The sequence below is a fragment of the Nomascus leucogenys genome, chromosome 12 (assembly GCF_006542625.1).
Source record: "Nomascus leucogenys isolate Asia chromosome 12, Asia_NLE_v1, whole genome shotgun sequence".
NCBI classification, from domain to species: Eukaryota; Metazoa; Chordata; class Mammalia; order Primates; family Hylobatidae; genus Nomascus; species Nomascus leucogenys.
In genome coordinates this window covers 99,554,476-99,575,899 of record NC_044392.1, presented here as the reverse complement: position 1 = coordinate 99,575,899, position 21,424 = coordinate 99,554,476, and the positions used below count along the sequence as shown (strand labels likewise).

General features: G+C 35.5%; 1 protein-coding gene across 1 annotated transcript in view; it reads left to right on the top strand.

The window, feature by feature from the left end:
* LOC100592286 (serine/threonine-protein kinase TNNI3K) overlaps positions 1-21,424 on the top strand; it is a 338,808-nt gene that overhangs the window by 73,741 nt on the left and 243,643 nt on the right. The window contains 1 exon segment of the mRNA XM_030825185.1: positions 3,163-3,273. Coding sequence (XP_030681045.1) covers positions 3,163-3,273 — 111 coding nt within the window.

Sequence of the window (21,424 nt, the reverse complement as noted above, 5' to 3'; positions counted from 1 at the left end):
TCACTTCCAGTACTGGTAGAGCCTTTTTCCATGTTTTATTCCTTTGTTTGTTGCAATGCCTAACTCATGAAGCAGGGGGAGTGGAGTTAGGAGGAATAGGTAAAGGGAAAGCAGAAAGAGAAGCTAAGTGATGAAATCAAATCAATATTTTATTTGGAAGGTACTACAGGTATTATCACAACAATTTTAAGGTGGATGCAATTACTCTTTTTTTATATAATCAAGGAAATTAGCAACAAGGAGTGACAGAACTGCTCCAGTTCACATAGTTATTGTGAGAGCTGAAATTCTAATTAGGGAGGCTAATTCTATGACCTGCATCTTAACCCTGCATTATATGCAGCTCAAATTTAACATGTGAAAACGAAACATTTTACTTCTGCCTCAAAATCTGCTTCTTCCTGGTTCTTCCCTATCTCTCTATCATTTTATTTCCCTACTACTTATTGCATTTGGAAAAAAATCCAAATACCCCATACCATGGCCTAGAAGGCCCTGCAAGATTACACATCTTTGACCTCATCTTGAAAACTTCTTTTCATTTGTTTAACCATTTACTCAACATTGGCCTTATTGCTGGTCTTCAAAGACAACAAGCTTATATCTGTCTTATGACTTTTACACTAGCTATGTTTCATATTTTAATGCTTATCCTTGAAATTGTGACTTTTTGTCATCAACCATTTATCTCAAAGGTCACCTCTGCAGTGAAGCTTTCCCTGATTAACCAGTTTAAAATAGCCATCTAATCATTTGTCTGTTTTTATCTCATATCAGTTGGTACTTTAAGCTACTGTATAGCAATTTCTTATTTGTTTACTTTTTGTCTCTCCATTCACATAAACATAGTAAAATATACGCTCTGTGAGAGCAGGGATTTCACTATCTTTACTCACTGCAGTGTCACCACTGCTCAGAAAAGAGTTTGAAACACCAGATATGCTCAATCAATATTTGTTTAGCATATAAAGGGTATATTGAAAAGAGAAATGCATGACCAAAACTGGGCGTAGGAAAATGTATCTAATCGTATGGAGGATGGACTGCAATGAGAAAAAGTATTAGTCAAGGAGACCAGTTAGGAAGCTGCGTAATATGGAGGATGATGGTAGAAATAAGGAGAAGAAATGTGAGAAGTGTAAGTCAGTTAAAACCAGTAGAATTCTGGAACTGAGCTGAAGGGACTCTAGGTCTCTTGGAATAAAAAAGTGCCATTCATATAAGTAAGGAATGTTAGATGACAAGTCAGCCTGGGAAAATTATAAATGATAATTACAAGAACAATTTTGAATTTTGCATTTGAGATGCCATTGATAGGCAAAATATATGGGACTCAGACTTAGCAGAGAAGTCAGTACCAAAGATGCATTTATCAGATTGTATAATAATTACCAAAGTGGCATTTAGGAATGGGAAAGCAGCTTAGGGCTAAATTTCCAAATTATACACTTTTAGAAGACAGTCAGAAACAAAGAATAGGCAACAAAAAGGAATCAAGGAATGTATAGTTTTAGGAAAGCAAAGGAGATAAGAATTTTGAGAAGGAAAAGATGATCTGATCATAGAATTACTATAAGGCCACTGGATTTGATAAATAGTTTACCTTTAGAAATTGAGGAAGTGATTTCAGGAGACTGGTGAGGTCCTTCATGCCTCAGGTGGAAGAAACGGTCATGGTGACTTCACCTGGTAATACTAAATGAAAAGAGAAGTGGGAAATAAATCTGCCTTAGTGAGGAGTAGTGTGAGAAAAGCAAAATTCAATGTAGAATAAGTGTGGTGAACTCATTTGAGGTTTATGTGGAACTTGGGTATACCTACCTAAAGATTGCTAAAGAAATGAGACTGGAACTGTCAACAGATTCAGTATCTTTTTTCAGAAGGTTGGAAAATGAAGGGAATAATAGAGATAAAATTAGCTTAGCTTCAGTGGGAAAAAAAAACAAAAACCTTTTTTTTTAGAATGGAGAAAACAAGTTTATAGTTCAAGCATATAGAGCCAATGCAAGAAGAAAGGTTGAAGACGCAATATTTATTTCACTTTCTCGGGACAGCAGGTAGAAAAAGGGGAAGATTTGGAGACTATAACATTAATTTTACTATTTGTAGCTCTTTACCAAAGTTTTTTCATTTTTTAGAACTTCTTATAGGCCTTTATGCAGATGTGACAGCATTAAGAAATCGAACTTTGTTTTTTAATGGTAAAATTTTCTTAACAAACAGTATTTGATATTATATGTATGTAAGTCCTAAATGCACTGGCCCATCTTATGACTTGACTTTATTGCTACTTGGTGTGTTGATAGACCAAATATTATAGAAGTTGTGGTTTAAATTCCTACTTTGAGGCTTAAACATGGATATCTTTGTATTACAAAGATTAAATACAAAACAAAATTACAATATTGAATTTCAAAATAAAAATTCAATGAATGTTAATTGCTATTAATGTTATAAATATTATTTCATGTATTTCCAAAGGCAGAAATACAATACAAATAATATTATAAAAAGTAAGAATTACTTTAATTTTTGCACAAATTTTTCAAATTTGGAGGCTCAAATAATGGTTCTAACATATTCACTGGTAAAATGAGTCAAGTTAAGAAAGATATTATGAATTAATTGTGCATAGATTTGATGATATTATGTTTTAGGTAAGAAGAAATTACTGAACTATCATGAAATAGCCTACTGGGCGGCATGTACTTTGTTCAGTACTTGGTTCATACTCTCTTCTTAAATGGCATATTTCATCCTCATCTCTAAAAGAAAAAAGAAAACCTTTAAACTGTTACTGTAAATTCCTGACCTCATTGGGAGTTAATTCTAGTTGCTGGAAAAGCATATTCATTGGAGTAACCTACATGTAAAACTGAGTTTGCAGTTGCAAGAGTCTCACCATAGGTAATGTCCTTTCTGTCTTTCTTGTTCAAGCGGTGGAGGATTGATTAGAACTGAACACCTCTGTCATTTGGTCCTACTTTCCACCATCTGAGAACTATTCTGTGGTATCTAATGTGCTCTTCTGCTAGAAATCACACTTAAGTTTCCTTTGAGCACCTGAACTGGCTGATAGGCAGACAATCAATACATCCTGTTGCACAGCTTTTGAACCTGTTATTAGCAGAAAAGTAACACTAAAGATATGTTTCCTTACAGGATAATGCAGAATTGATCACTTCTCTGCTTCACAGTGGAGCTGATATACAGCAGGTTGGATACGGTGGCCTCACTGCCCTCCATATTGCTACAATAGCTGGCCACCTAGAGGTAAGTCATGCCTTTGGCACCTGTGAAAACAAAGGTTATTTACCTTTTGGGTTGTTGTTCTTAACTGTTTTGAAATATTGCCTTTGAGACTCTACACGTTGGTTTATTTTTTAGCTACTGAACATGTTCATTTCTTATTGGGGTAAAATTTAGCTGTATAAATGAGCTTTGGATAGTCAATTCAGTCAATTTTCTAACAGTGTATTTAATCATCAGTTAACATAAAGGCAGCTAGATATACAGAGGCTTTATAGCAGCTCCGTTTCCACAGCTTGCTATTTTAACCTCGGGGAAGTTACTGAATCTCATGACCTCCCTCTTTTCTTCACTTATAAAATATGAATGTTAGTAAGCCTATTATAATGATTAAATTAGATAATTTATGTAAATCACTTTGTAGTTTGCTTAATGCAGAGGAAAGACAAAATGAAAAATCATTCACTCATTCATCTACGTATGTATTACTTGAATGAATATTTATTCATCACCTATTATGCACCGGATACTGTTCTAGGTGCTGGGATGACAGTAGCAAGAAAGTCAGGCAAAATTTTCATTTTGTAGAGTTTAGCCATAAAAAATAACATAGACAATAAAGACAAGAAAATATTATATAATTTTAATTAGTAGTGAGTACCATAAAAATAATAAAGTGAGGTAAAATGAAAACAACGAGAGAGAAGGGGGCACTATTTAAAATAAGCTGTACAGTAAATACCTCTGAAAGGAGGTCATATAGGAAAAGAGATTTAAACGTAGTGAGAATGTCATCCATGTAAAAGGAGAGAAAAGAATTTCAAGCTTAAGGAATGGCACTTGCAAGGACCCTGAGGCCTAAAAAGGCTGGGTGTGTTTGAGGGACATGATTGAGCCAGAGTTGTTAGAGTGGAGTGAGCGGAGGAAGAATGATGAAGACAAGGTCTGGTGATGAATGGTTCCAAGCCAAATCACACAGTGTTTTAAAGGTCATAGGAAGGACTCTGGATCTTGTCTTAAATTTAAAGTATTAATTTTATATATCCTATTATGGGAAGGACTTCCATTTGCATGATTTGGCTAACTTCACAAATCCTCATGGAATAGTTTTTATTGCCGCTGCCATTTGATAGATATAAAACTAAGGCTCTTATATAGTAATTGTCTTGACAAATTCCAAAGCTATTGAGGAAAAGAGCCATGTTTGGAATCCTGATCATTTTACTCAAAATCCCATGATTGTCACACTCTATCAATTGTGGAAACACCAATAGCTCAACAATGTAAAAGATGAGAAGTCTGACATCCTCATTATTAAATAGTTATGTTTCCCCCTTTTAGTCATGTTGCAATTCAATTATACCTTCTTCACTAATACACACACATATACGCACACAAACTATGACCAAATAGAGCTGCATATAAAATTATATGTGAAGCCTATAAAACAGATGTGATCCATCTCTCTTAACAGTGTCACTTCAAAGGGCTCTTACATTCAATAAAAATTAAAATATCTCGTTGAGAGCAAAATAGTTTCCTTCATGTTGACATTTCCACTCCTTTCCATATCACCTTATTTCCTGGAAAATAAATCCTTTTAGTGAGATTCATTGTAAATATAAGTGAGTTTGTGTTACTTATGAGGAAAGGGGAAATTCCATTAGATTCACTTAAATATAAATGTTTTCCAAAAAAGAAAGAAAGAAACTGAGGCCAGTGATAAAGTAAATGAGTGGTAGACATTAAGAAATCTGGGTGAAATAATTTATGAGTTAGACACTAACTTCTAGTAAAACATGATCAACCTCTTAATGCCAGGAAAATTACAGAGTATGTCTTCAAAACAAAATCCTTTTTTTTCCTAATGTTGTGTTGATTACATTTGTGAATGATAGCATTACAATGGCTTCTAAAGCAAAGTGGTAAAGAGCTTAGTTTCTTCATCTCCTACTCAAATAGCTCTGTTTTCTTTCTTTCTAAATCATAATATGGAAGAAGGTATTATATTGATTTTACCAGACTTAGGGCAAACTTCACCAAAGTATTCCAAATAGATCTCTACTCTTGCCTTGCAATTCTTCATGGGTTTTCTGATTTCCCTCATTAGTTGATATTTGATGACTTTTACAGTCAATAGCTAACACAGCAAAAAGCAAGTATAGATACATTAGCCTTTATTCTCTTCTTATGTGGGGGACTAATTAAATTATTGATCAAATAATAAAGAAAAGGGTATCCAAAAATATCCAAAATAATTGTATTCAAAATGAATGTTTTTGTTGGAGTATTTCTTTGAAAACTATTACCATTGACTTTTGACCAATGTGGGAGTTAGGAGCACTGATCCCCTGTACAGTTGAAAATCTATATATACATTTTGACTACCCTAAAACTTAACTATTTGTAGCCTACTGCTGATTGGAAGCTTTATTGATAACATAAACAGTCCATTATCATGTATTTTTAATGTTACATGTATTATATACTATATTCTTAAAGTAAGCTAGTGAAAAGAAAATGTTATAAAGAAAATCATAAGGAATAGAAAATATATTTACTATTTATTAAGTGGAAGTGGATAATCATAAAGGTCTTCATCACCATTGCCTTCACATTGAATAGGCAAAGGAGGAGGAGGAAGAGGAGGGGTAGGTTTTGCTGTCTCAGGGGAGGCAGAGATGAAAGAAAATCCATGTATATGTGAACTTACACAGTTCAAACCTGTGTTGTTCAAGGGTCAACTATAATTGTAGTAAATACTCACTGTCAATATATCTTTACCCATATGTATTAATTCATTTAACATTTTTTGAGCCCCTACTTTGTCTATAAATGGTTAGAATATAGAAATATAGGAATGATACAACAAAATAAGACATAGATTTTTCCCCTAAATATTCTGTAATGCAACTGGGCACACAAAATAAATATGCAGAAAAAATATATAAGCAATTCAAATGTAAAACAGCAATATAGTTATATGTAAGGAGTAGGAAGGATGAGAGTAGATTTGATAATTAGGAATACAGGTGTTCCTCAACTTATGATGGGGTTTTATCTGAGTAAATCTATCATGAGTAGCAAATATCATAATGGAAAGTGCATTTAACACACCTACCCTACTGAACATTGTAGCTTAGCCTAGCTGACATTAAATGTACTCAGAACTCTTACACTATTCTACAGTTGGGCAAAATCATCTAACAGAATACCTCTTTTATAAGAAAATGCTGAATATCTTATCTAATTTATTGAATACTGTACTAAAAATGAAAAGCAAAATGGTCGTATGGGTACTCAAAGTATAGTTTCCACTCATATGTATCACTTTCACACCATTGTAAAGTAAAAAAATTGTAAGCTGAACCATCATAAGTTAGGGATTATCTATAATTAGAAACATAATAATATAGAGGAAACCTCAGAGAACACAAAATTAAAAGAGTTAAGAGTTCAGTGAGGATAGAGTTTGTATTAGTCCATTTTCACACTGCTTATGAAGACATACCCGAGACTGGGCAATTTACAAAAGAAGGAGATTTAACAGGGCTTATAGTTCCACATGGCTGGGGAAGGCTCACAATCATGGCAGAAGGCAAGGAGAAGCAACTCACGTCTTACATGGATGGCAGCAGGCAAAGAAAGAATAAATGAGACGCAAAAGCAGAAACCCCTGATCAAACCATCAGATCTCCTGAGACTTATTCACTACCACAAAAACAGTATGGGGGAAACCACCCCTGTGATTCAATTATCTCCCACTTTGTCCCTCCCACAACACATGGGGATTATGGGAGTACAATTCAAGATGATATTTGGGCAGGAACACAGAGCCAAACCATATCAGAGATTAATGTGGACTCAAAGAGTTACGAAGGAGTTATGAGAGGGGATTTAAAACTGAACTAGTCTTTAAAGAATAATGAGAACTAGACAGCAAAAATAAGAGGGATCTGGCTCAAAAATAGGAAGGAAAGAATGAGCTAAGCACACTAAGGGACAGTGAGTAAAATGATAACATGAAACAAATTGTGAAGAGTCACTCTAGGTAAAATTAGGTGTTAAGAATAGACCAGACTAAAGAAACTTGGAGAGTAGAAGTCTAAGGCGTTTAATTCAATGCAAGAAGCAATTACTGTGGTTTACAATATATAACACAATTTCTGTGGTTTACAATATATAACACACAAGAGTAGATGGCATGGCAGATTAAGAGATTAGTAGAACACAGAATTTCTCACTCTTTAAAGAAAATTAGAAGAACCAATGTGATTTTTTTCCCCCATAGGGAACAGGGACTAATTGAGAAAATATTTCAGCAAGAGAATAATTGGAGATTTGATAAGTAATGTGTTTAAAAGGATTACTTTGACTGCATTATTTAGCATGAATTCTAGTGCGATTACATGATGATTAAACAAAGATAAAAGCTTGGGTAAAGGATTCAATTTGGAGGAAAAATCAATTAGCTCCACACATGTTGATTTTCTGATGACATCCAAATTTTCAAGTGGAAATGTTTATTAATCATTTAGAAACATACAAATGGCATTTAATGGACACATTTGGGCTTAATGTAAATTTTTAGAAATTATATATAGAGAGGTAATATTTAAAACCATAATAGCAGCTTAAAGTTGTATATTGGGCATAACGGATGGTCATAGGACTTAGGCTCCTAAGAGAATCTCCACAGAGACTTAAGGAATTATTGAATAAGGAATTATTGAAGGAAACAAAGAATTGCTCAGTGATTTGAAAAGGACTAAGATTATTTTAGTATTACAATTAGGAGAGTTTCAAGAGTTAAAGGATCCCAGGTATCAAAAAGTTAGTTCAGAAAAGTAGAGCACATTGGGATAAAATATACATCGAGTATTTCCTTACTATACTAAAAATTTAGATGCTATTCCACTCCTATTTTTTATTATCATGGTTAGCAGAAATAGCAATGGATCAGTGGGTGTTCCATTTCATTAATAGTCACTATCTTTTATTGCCCACCTTTCTCTGTGAAACAATAGCTGATGCTAAGTCTGACAGGACTCTTTGTCTCCACATATCAAATTCAGACCTTCCATTAGTGTCTCAAGTGTGTTTGTCCTCCCATAATTGTGAATTCTATTAAACAATCTTACAATAAAATTTACATTGACTAGGCAGCTGTCTTCTTCAATAATAGAAGAGAACATGTGCTGCAGATTCCTAGACATGCTGACTACAATTTGGGACTCAGATTTAAATGTACTGTGCTTTGAAGAGTAGGCAAATATTAGTTGTCCCAGGTCTCAAAACTTCTGTTTGACTGATATATCCATCTATCAATACATTTGCATATGCTGCTTTGTACAAGGCCTAAGATCCTGTCAGCAATCAATAAACATGCATTAAATCCTCTTCTTCCCTTTAGATTTGGGGAATGTGAGTCATATGCTTTCTCAGGCATGGAAAAGGAAAAATATTAGCTAACATTTGGTGATACTTTATCATTCACATACATTTGTCATTTGGTTGTTTTGTGAGATAACTACTGTCAGACTCAGTTTATTAGTGAGGAAACTGAGGACTGGAGAAGTTGAATGACATCTACATGGGCATTCAGATGATAAATAAATAAGCTGGATGGGACCCCAACCTAGGGATCTGCCTTCACATCTGTAGTCTTATACATAAAAGAGCGATTACTCCCCAGAGACTCTTCTGTTTATTGCTATAACACAGCTTATACCCACAAGAAACAAAAAAAGTATTCAGAAAGTGGAAAAAGAAACTGAATATGTTACTATCTAAAGCCCAAGCATTACTACATATACGATTAAAGCAACATTAAATGATTCAAAATTAATTTTATAACGCATTCACTATATGGGCATAACCTATGGAAGTATAATGTAGGTATATGAGCACACAACACACTCACACCGCAAGTGTAAAACACTTTATACTTAATCAAATAACTCTTTAAAAAGTTGTTACTCTGGTGTTATGTGCTGTAGTTTCTGCAGTTGCCAAAAGTCAAATCAGTTTTCTGCAGCCGTTGACAACTATTTGTGCAGTAAACAGAAAGGCATGCAGCAAACATGTAAACCAATATATAATGTATAGAGGTTGTAGAGTGGTTTTCTTTTTACAGAAAAGTGTACTTTCATATACACCTTGTGAGGGGAGCATATTATTCATAGTTGAAGTTATTCTGTCCTACCATATCCCATTTTCAAATTATAAACACTTATCCAATCACTGCTTCAGAAATGCTTCCCAGTTATTTTGGAACTTATTTCTGATTTCAAGGAAATGCACTCAGTATTGTTTCAGTTCATTCTTTACTAAATCATCTAAATGTTTCAGTAGAGAATTTTGTTTACCAAGAAGCCTCGGACCCTGTGTAAGTTATTTTTTAATAATGGCTTTAGTTTCCTCTCCAAAGGCACAAACAACAGAATGCTTAGAATTATAAAATGTGGTTTCTCTCTCTCTTTCTCTTATTTTTAATTTTTTAGAGAGAGAGTAGTCATGAGTTTTTTACCCAAAGAGTAGCAAGTCTGCCCCAATCTTGTGAATAGGCAATAGTCCCTTGTGAACTCCATTTGGAATCAGAACAAATAGTGAAACAAAATAATAGTTAATGCTTTGAATAGGTAACTTTGTACTGACCATATTAATTGACTTGATCCTTAGTTGAGATTTTTCTCCTCATTTTCCTCAGATGAGAGAATTGAAGTACAAATCAGTAACTTGTCAAGGTAACAGCCAAAAATTTGTAGAGCAGGCATTCTCATGCCACCTAGCTTCAGAGCCAGCTCTCACTCACTGTGCTATACTACTTCTCTCCTGATCCAAACAGTAACCTCTCAGCTCACCTGATCAGAATTTAAGCTTTGGACATGATACACAGAAGCTTAGAATGTGTGAGGAAAACATGCCGTATCTGCAGATCTGAACCACCTCAAAGACTAAGCACATTAAGATATTCTGGTGCCTTTTTGTATGGTCCCCATTCTTTTGGGATGTTTCATTTTTCTCTAAAATTTCTGCATTACATTTTTAATAGCTTTGTTGAGATAAAATTCACATACCATATAATTCATCCATTTAAAATGTACATTTCAGTGGTTTTCAGTATAGTTGCAGAGTTGTGTAATCATCACCAAAATCTAATTTTAGAATATTTTTGTCACCCAAAAAGGAAACTTAATACCCATTAAGTAGTCAGTCCCACCCACCCCTCACTGCCAAGACAACCATTAATCTACTTTCCATCTCTACAGATTGGCTATTCCAGACATTTTATATAATTGGAATTATGTAACGTGGTCTTTTTGTGACTGGCTTCTTTTGTTTTGTGTAAAGTTTTCAAGGTTCATTCATTTTTCAATAAGGTTGATTTCTATCAAAATTATGGTATAATTACATATGACTTTATTTAGTAAAACAGAAAAAGATACAGAGTTCAACTGGTAGTATAAATGCAATTCTCTTTCTACTACCTATTTTCATTATAAATCAATGCTGGAAGGAAATCTTCAACTAAAACTTCAAGCCCCCAAACTATACTTCTAGTCACAAGAATGTGCCTAAATTATCAGACTAGGAACACCCCCATGAGAGAAAGTGGCTAAGTGGGGCGTCTTCCTGAATGGGCAGGCCACCTCTTACCTGGTTATTGGACAAGGCCCCCACTCCAGATGATTAATCCTCCTTCCCACCACAGGTTCACTCTTTGCATTCTTAAGCAGTTATGACTCTGTAAAAATGCAAAAGTTTCTAATGCTTCAGTTGCGGTTAGCTTTTTGTAGTTAAAATTTTAGTAATCAGTTCATAGGCTAAAGCTTTGCTAATCAAAGTCTGATTTATTGATTAGCAATGTAGTATAACCAGTGAACTTGTTTGAAAATAGAATCTCAAGCCTACCTCAGACCTGCCTATAATTAGCATTTTAAGAAGATTTCCAGATGATTCATATGCATATTCAAATTTAAGAACCCTCCCCTAAAGAGTATTAGAAGAAATTAGATTTAAAAGAGATATCTGAGGAAGATAAATAGAAACAATGAATGAATGAATGAATAGAAAGATGTAGCTTTCATTTGTTTTGCTTTACAATTTGCTTTTGGTTGGTACTGATTTAAGTGCTTTAGTAACTATTAAAATGGCATTCAGGGTTCATTCTAGAGCCTAGGATCATAATCACTCATTATGCACAATATATGCCTAGTACTTCACACATTGTGAGTGCTCTAAATGTGTGTTATCTCTCTTTTCCTTTCTAAGATATAAAATTTCATAGTAGTAGTATTAAAATAGGAAGAAAGTTATAATGCAATGGAACTACAACACAATAATTATAAGATATAATAAATAACCCAATTGAAAAATGGGCTGAGAAAGAGGCAGATCAAAATAGCTGAATTCAACTCCCCAGCAATCATCCCCTTAATGCCCCACAGGATAACCAAGTTGAACAACTGTCCAGGCAAGAAAGCACCTTCATAATAACCAAAAATCAGGTAAATGATCACAGTGCCTAGTTTTAACATCAAGAAAAGAGGCACTGAAGGCTGGGTGCGGTGGCTCACGCCTGTAATCCCACCACTTTGGGAGGCCGAGATGGGCTGTTCACGAGGTCAGGAGATGAAGACCATCCTGGCTAACACGGTGAAACCCCGTCTCTACTAAAAATACAAAAAGTTAGCCGGGCGTAGTGGCGGGTGCCTGTAGTCCCAGCTACTCAGGAGGCTGAAGCAGGAGAATGGTGTGAACCCGGGAGGCGGAGCTTGCAGTGAGCAGAGATCGCGCCACTGCACTCCAGCCTGGGCGACAGAGCGAGACTCCATCTCAAAAAAAATAAAATAAAAAAGGAAAGAGACACTGAAGAGGGTGGGAAAGACAGTCTTGCATTACCTAAACTCTTCCCCACGTCCCCACTGGTGGCACAGCATGGCACGGAGAAAGAATCCATGTGTCTGGGAGAGAGAGAGAGCAGTGATTGTCAGACTTTGCATTGGAACTCAATGATGGCCTATCATAGTGAAAAACAATACAGGGCAGAATTCTGCCAGCCCCCATGGAGGGAGCATTTAGACCAGCCTCAGCCAGAAGGTAACCCTCCACTGCAGCAGTAGGAACCTGACTTCCAGCTAGCTCTACCATTGGTTGACTACACTGCTGGGGTCCTGAAAAAATTTGAAAGACAGGCCTCAAGGACTGCAGTACTTGGGCAAGTACTGATGCTCTTCTGGGCTTGCAACCAGTGGACTTGGGATGCACGTGACCCAGTGAGACACCAGCAGTGGTGACCAAGGGAGTTCTTGTATCACCCATCTCCCAACTTCCACGCAGTGCATCTTGGGGAGAGACTTCTTTTGCTTGGGAACAGGAGAGGGAAGAGTACAGAGGACTTTGTCTTGCAACTTGGGTAACCAGCTCAGCTACGGTAAAATAAAGCAACTAGCAGATTGCGGAAGCCCTCTCCTGATTCCAGGCCCTGGCTACTGAACAGCATTTCTAGACCCATCCTGGGACAGAAGAGAACCCAGTGCACTGAAGGGAAGGACCTAGGCATGGCAGGATTCACCACTTGCTGATTAAAGAGCCCTCAGGCCTTGAATAAACATGAGTGGTAGCCAAGAAATAGTCACCACAGGCTTTGGGCAAGACCCAGTACTATGCTGACTTCAGGTGTGACCCAGCAGTCTCAGCTATAGGAAAGTAATTTATCCTCCCTTGTCCTCAATTTTCTAGTTTTAGAAAATGGATTATACTATCATCCACAATAATAGTTTGTGTGTGTGTGTGTGTGTGTGTGTGTGTTAAATGTCAATATATGTCAAATGCTTAGACACTACCTAGCACATAAACTTTAGGAAAGTTAGCTCTCATTTTTATTCGTTCTGTTTTGTTTCTGATTTTACTGTTATATAGTTCTAAAGAAAAAATGTGGTATCCTAGGCAGGGTAAAACATTAATGTACAATTTAACTTGGGGAAATTTAATATCCCCATTATATTGAGTCTTCTGTTTCAGAACAAATTCTTTCCATTTATTCAAGTTTATTTTTCAATCTTTCAGCAGAATATTCTTCTCATAAATTTGTTAAAATTTATTCCTAGGTATTTTATCTTTTCATTGCAATGTGAATGACATTTTCTAATTTGTTATATGTGTGTATCCTATATACACACTATATAAAACATATTAAAAATCAAGAAGCATTGGTTCTTGACATTTAAGTTTAAACCATTAAACTTACTGATTTGTTTTATCATCATATTTTTTAGATGAGTCTTTTGGAACTTCCTGGTTTACAATTAAATTCCAATATATGGTGATAATTTTGCTTCCCTTCTGATAATTAAACATCTTGTTTCTCTTTTTCCTAATTGCAATGGTTGATATTTTCAGAACAATTATCATTTTTCAATTGAATTATCATTGTACTCCTGGAATGAAACACAATTGGTCATGGTACATTATTCCCTTAGCTTGCTGCTAAACTTATTTTGCTAATATTCATAAGTGCGGTTGGTCTGTGGTTTTCTTTTCTGTATTATGGCATTAGTTTCCAAGGCTGCCAATAACAAAATATCACAGACTGAGTGAAACGTATTTCACTGTACATTAGAGTTAGTTTAGAACACAGAGACCAAGATGCCAGACATGTGCACACACAGAGATATGACCATGTCATATCTGCTACTGCTACCATGGCCCATCTGCTACTTATCACTTGTTCATGTACAACTATACATTTCTGTACAACAGAAATATATTTTCTCACAGTTCGGAACAATAGAAGTTCAATATCAAGGTGTTGGCGAATTTGATTTCCTCTGAGGCCTCTCTCCTTGGTTTGCAGATGCATTCACTGTATGTTAACATGGTCATATCTCTGTGTGTGCACATGCCTGGCATCTTGGTCTCTGTGTTCTAATCTACTCTTTTTATAAGGTCACCTGTCATATTAATTAATGCCTACCCTAATGACGTTATTTTAACTTAACTACTTCTTCAAAGGCTCTATCTCTAAATAGTCACATCCTGAGGTATTATTGGGTTAGGGCTTCAACACGTGAATTTCAGGGGACACGATTCCCCATAACAATTATCCTTGTCAGATTTTGAAATAAATGTCATGCTGAATCTGTAAAAATAATTTGGAAGCTTTTCTCTGTCTCTTTCTGTCTCTTTCTCTGAATCTGTTATGTAGCCTGATGTTGTTTTTATTTCACACAATGCAGCAATATTACCTTGTCTCTGATAAGTCTCCCAAAATTTCACAGGCAGAGAAACAAGTCCTGTTTCTGTAGGAGACCACCAATATGCACTTCTCAGACTACCATAATTTGGATATGGCAAACATGGCAAGGGCCAAATATGCCAGCCGATGCACATCATTATAAATTATTGTTTAAATATCAATCTAGGGAATGTCATTAATGATTGATAGGTATTATAATCACCATTCATTGTCATTAACTTTATAGGTTTCCATACTCGGTTTTCGTAGTCATGTGCAGTTCCACAATGCCAAAACTTGATATACCTTCATTTCAAACAGTTAAGTTTCTGAAACTAAACCTTTCTTTTACACATAGTCTTAAATATCTAAGACTCAATTTAAGAACACTGCATATTCTGTGGCATTCAAAAATGGTTTCCTCAGGAGTTGAAACCATAAACTCTATACCCCATTACTGAGTGTGCCCTATGTTACAGAATACTCTCTATTAAAGGTGAGAAAGCAACTTACTACTCTGCAGGCTTTTGATCTGGAGATAGACACAAGATCATAGATCATGTATTATTGTCAGTTATTTTAAGGTCTCAGAGCAATTCTTTAAGTATGTATCAATTGTAAGGAGGAATATAAAAGGATGCTAGCTTGTCAATTTCTTTTTGTCACTCAGGTCTTTGGCATAGACTCTGTTAGCTTTATTAAACATTAAGTATTGCTTTCAGGGTGAGGTAGAAGAGCATAAGCAAGAAAAGCTTTATAGGCTAATAAAAATGTAAATGAGATGTTCATCAGCTTGCTGTCCTGGAAAATGATGGAAGAAACATTACCTGAAAAATTAGATTCAACGATTATTGCTAATCAAATCAACCTGAAATGAGAAATCCCTTTGTAACCATTTGTGTTAATTTGCATCCTTATGTCAATCTTTCTACGCACTGAATTTGCTTCCAACATCCTAGGTCCTCTATACATATATATGTAGATAATGTATATACACATTTTTATATATACATAGAAATAGATACATATATATTTGTATAATTCATGTTATTAACATATATTAGCTAAACGAATATTTCTGTTACATATTTGCAGCAGCTGATAAGAAACACCTATATATTTTAATTCATCTGCACTTAACCTTCTTTTTGCATGCCATACTCCTTACCAGGAATTTGAAGACTGAGTTGTAAATCAAAATTTCTATAGCTTGTTAAAGTCACATCCTCAGAGTTTGGAAACCTCTGAGCTCACTATGTCTCAGGAAGACAGGAAATTCTTCTTCTTCTTCCCCTTAATTACGAATACATTGTAATAATAATATTTTCTACCTGACCTTTGAATACAGTAGTAAAATAACAAGTGGGGGCTACTTACTTTTTCTCAGGGATGATTCATCCTGGGATGGTGTTTAGACAGTGGCCTTTGAGTATTAGATATTCTATAAACATCGTGTGAGTTGTTCTTGTTGACTCCCTTTGGTGGATCTCCAAAGATCCTTTAGAAGCTTGCTAAGGGTGGGATGGAGGAAGAGGCTAGAGCCCCCATAACTGACTCTCAGCAACTATCCTCTCTCACAGAATCTCTCTTTTGCGGTGACCCTTAAAGGCACTTGGCCCATCCGCTACTTATCATTTGTTTCATGTACAACTATACATTAGGCCAATATATTAGGTTGGTACAAAAATAAATGTGGTTTTTGCCATTATTTTTAATCTAAAAAACCTGCAATTACTTTTGCACCAACCTAATAGTTTTTGTAAAGGATGGAACTTTTAAGCAAGGCACACAAAACCTTCTAAAGTCACTCTGAGAAGCAATTCAGAGTAGCCCCTTGCTGCATCTTTCATTTTTGCTGCCATTTTACTCTTTTCTCTGTCCTAAAGCAGATCTCAGGTTACTAACTAACCCATTTATGTCAGAGGTTGCACATTTTTGTGTGTGAAAAATCAGACCTTGGCAATGACCTTGAGCAGTAGGATATAAATAACTCCCACAGCTTAGCGTTCCAATAATGGAACACTAGGCATAAATGGGCTAACTCCTTCAGCTCTGGGCTGAGTTTCTCACAATTACTGCAGCTCTCCACATCTGGGCAGGTCCTGACAATAGTTAAGGATTTTTTTTCTCATAATTTGTCCTGAAAAGACGTATATTGAGCTATTCAGGAGACTTGAGAAAAGTTCCAAGTTAAATAGGATAAAGGGCAATGGATACACATTTTTTGTTCAGAAATATAAAGATTATTCCTAGTTAGTGGCGAATATGTTCCTTCACTCTTCTCTGAATTCATTCTGTCATTCTGCTCCTGGACTTCCTACAATAGTACCTTGACTTATAAGGCCCGTGTCCAGATCTTTTACAGTCCACTTCATTCAAAATGCTCCTGAAAAATTCAAGGGACTCACTAACACATGGCTTTGGTAAAGGCATTCTCCTGAACAAAAACCTGTCTGACCTCAAAATACACCTAGCAAGGGATTTAGGGGTAATAATCTAGCTCTCCTACCTTTTCAGCCCTGGATCTTTATGCTCTTTATCTTGCAAAACATGCTCTAAATTAAATTAACTGCTACCCATTTGTATGCCCTGTGCTTCTACAACATTATAGTCTGTTTATGGTTTGCCTTTTCTACCCATCCCCAAAGCCCAGATGAAATACCACTTTCATAAAACTGTTGGATCCATCTATCTTGAAGTTTTTCTATGCTCTGAACAACCACAACATATTTTTTGTACCTTTCTAATAACATGTAACACCACCTGTTTCCTGAGTATAGTTTTATTGGATTATTTTATTATACTCTTTTTTGAGCACAGGAACTGCATACTAGAAATCATCATATTTCTCACAGGTTCCAATATTGTGATTTTTGCATATAGTAGATTTTTAATAAGTTTCTGTCAAATGACTAAACTAATAATTTTTCAAGTGTTTTAGAAATTATACGGAATGAGGAAAATTATTTCTCCTCTTCATAAAAGCAGAAGAGATTATAATGATGTTTCACGAAGAAAGTAGCTTACAAAATTACAAGCAATTTTCACGAATAACTTCAAACAAATTAGTCTTAATACCTATAAAAATTATCACAGCCTTAAAAAAATGATGATAATTAAGTGGTGTCAGCAGTATGGCAGAATAGGTGTTTCCATTGCTTGTCATCTCACAGAAATATCAATTTGAGGAACTATCCACACATAAAAATACCTTCACAAGAGCTAAGAAATTCAGATGAGAGATTATGGCATCTGAATGGAGCAGAGAAATCAGCAAAGACACATTGAAGAGGACAAGAAGAATAGTTTTATATTATGCATGTCATCCTTCCCTAAAGCCTGCGCAGTTCAGTACAAATAGAGATACCCTCCATGTAAAGGAAAAGAATAAAGTGAGTCGCTAACTTCATTGCAGGCCCCAGCACCATGCCTACCCCAGTGGATCCCAGAACCAGGTCAGTCCTCATGTCCTCAGACCTCTCTCTGGCCCCCATGGACACAGCATGCAGGCCCATGTCACTGCCAAACTAGCCCCTGTAACCTGTGGGCTCAGGCCTCACTCATTCTAGTATCAGACAAGCCCTCACAGCTCCAGGCCTGCTCTGAGCCACCCCAGTGCCAGGAAGGCCCCCCATAAGTCAGGCTGCAGGCCAGCCCTAGTAGACCCAGGTTCTAAGCCCTCCTACATGAACTCAGGTACCAGGCTCACTCATATGGACCCAATGTCCAGGCCCTCCCCAGTAGACCCAGGCTCCAGGCCTGCCCCTACAAAATAAGACATCAGATTGACCCCTGTGGACTTAGGCACTAGTCCCATGAACCCACTGATGTAGGCAGCAGGCCAGCCTGCCTGAGGACTCCTGTGGCAAGCCCACTGCAAACCCCAATGGATAACCTGGTCAGAATCTCTGGACAAGCTGTCTGGTGAAGGGCTTTCCTTGCCAGTCTGTAAAGACTGGAAGAGGTATCTACTTCAAATGCACAGATACCAATACAAGGCCACAAGGATCACCAATAATTAGGCAAACATGACACTACCCAGGAAACAAAGCACCAGAAACTGGCCCTAAGGAAATGAGGATTTCTGAACTGCCTGACAAAGAATTAAAAATAATCACCTTAAAGAGGCTCAATGTGCTACAAGAGAACACAGATATCAGAAGTTCAACAAAGAGGTAGAAACCATAAAAAGAAATCAATCAGAAACTCAGAAGCTAGAGAACACAATGATTGAACTAAAAAATTTCACAGAGATCTTCAACACAAACTTGATTAAGCAGAAGAATCAGTGAGAAAAAAAAATAAGGAAAAAACAGGTCGTTTGAAACTACTCAGAGAAACAGAAAGGAGAAGAAGAACGACAAACATGGAAAAGCCTACAGGACTTTGGTACATCATCAAGTAAACCAGTGTATGTATTATTGAGGTCCAAGAAGAAACAGAGAAAGAGAAAGGGGAAGAAACAGAGAAAGAGAAAGGGGAAGAAAGCTTATTGAAAGATATAGTGACAGAAAACTTTTCAAGTTTGGAGAGGGAAATGAATATCCTGATCCATGAAGCCCAAAGAACCCCAAAGATACAGAGATATTCACTGAGACACATCATAATTAAATTCTTAGAAGTCAAAGACAGAGAAAGAATTTTGGAAACACCAAGAAAAAAGTGACTCATCACACATATAGAAACCTTCATAAGGGTATAAGAATATTTATTCAACAAAGGTGGCAGGAACACACAATAGGGACAGGACATTCTCTTCAATAAATGATACTGGGAAAAATCAACTCAAAATTGATTAAAGACTTAAAGGGCTGAAACTTTAAAACTACTAGAAGAAAACATAGAGAAAAGCCTTTTTGAAATTGGTTTGGGTAATTATTTCTTGGCTATGACCTCAAAAACACAATAAACAAAGCAAAAAGAGATTAATAGGATTGCATCAAACTAAAAAGCATTGGCATAGCAAAAGAAACAACAGAATAAAGAGACAACTTATGAAATGGAAGGAAATATTTGCAAACCATGCATCTGATAAGGGGTTAATACTCGAAATATATAAGGAACTCAACTCAGCAACTCAGTAAAAAGACAACAAATATTCCAATCTGAAAATGTGCAAAAAACCTGAAAAGACATTTCTCAAAAATAGGAAATGCAAATCGCCAAGAAGTATATGAAAAAAATGCTTAATATCACTAATTATCAGGGAAATGCAAATTAAAACTACAATGAGATATTACTCCATACCATTATAAAATGGCTACTATCAAAAAGGCAAAAAATAGCAAGTATTGACAAGAATGTGGAGAAAAGTGAAACTTGGTACAGCAGTTACGGAAAAGAGTACAAAGATTCCTCAAAAAATTCAAAATATGACTACCATGTGATCCAACAACCTCATTTCTGGGTATATATTCAAAAGAATTAAAATCAGCATGTTGAAGAGATATCTGCACTCCCATTTTTTAAAAATGGTGTCTCGTTCTATTGCTCTCTCATTCGTATTGCAACATTATTCACAATAGCCAAGATGTGAAATCAACCAATCAACCTAAGTGTCCATCTATTTATGAATGGATAAAAAAATGTGGATATAGAATACTATACATATAATATATGTGAATATTATTTATCTTAAAATGAAGAAAATTCTCTCATTTGCAGCAACATGAATGAACCGGGAGGACATTATGCCAAGTGAAATAAGCTAGGCACAGAAAGACAAATGCTGCATGATCTCACTTACATGTAAAATCTTAAAGCTTTAAACTTACAGAAGCAGAGAGTAGAATGGTGGTTGCCGGGGGCTGGATGTGAAGAAACAGGGATGCGTTGGTCAAAGGATACAAAGTTTTAGTTATGAAGAATGAATAAATTTTGGAGATCTAATGTACAATATAGTGTTTATAATTATTAATATTATGTTGTATACTTTAAATTTGCTAAGAGAGTAAATCTTAAATGTTCTTACCACAAAAATTTAACTATGTGAGGTGATGGATATGATCATTAGGTTGGTTGTGGTAATCACTTGACAATGTATATATAAATCAGTCAAAGCATCATGTTGCACAAAATAAATACATACTTTTTATTTGTCAGTTATACTTCAATAAAGGTGGAAAAATAAATTTTTAAACACTGAATATAGGTAAAGCTAAAAGTTATATATGGGGGGATGGGGAAAGAGTGTCTGTTGTGGCTTGGAGCAACAAGTAAAAGGATTATATCTTCATCTTCCACATAGTGTGGTTAAACAGAAAAAATAAATATTTTAAAAAATCAGTTATTTTTACATTGTATATGTAAATATCCAAAGAAGCAGCTAAATTAGTCAAAGTGCTTATCTTTGGGAAATAATAATGAAAGGAGAAGTAAACCAGAGAACTTTGTTTTTCAAAGTTGACCTTGTAGAACCATTTTTGACTTAAAAAATGGATATATGCAGTTTTGATTTTTAAAAATTAATTAAAAAATGATGATCACATTTTGTCTTTAAAATTTTTTGTTTAAAACCTATCCATTTATTCTCCCCATTTAATATATCTTTTGACCATTTAAAGTATAAAAAAAGAATTTGGACTTAATCTAATGAAGAAGTTTGACCCTAACAAAAGAGAGCAATGGGGTTTAAATTTATTCCACTCTACAAAAAGAAGTCCAACTCACCCATAGGTAGTGTCATTAGTCTTTTAGGTCTGCGTGTGTCTCTCTATGACTTGGCTGAACTTTCCCAATCTTTGTTTTAATCAATAATCTTGTCTCCAGTCTAACATGAGAATTGTGCTCTCTGGCATAAACTCAGACACTGACTTACAGTCCTGTGCTATATCACACAGCCTTGCTATTGATAGCATCAAAATACTTCGAAATACTGCTGTCAAAATTTGCAAACTGTCAACATAAATAAGTCCATTCAGATTATTTATATCTGCT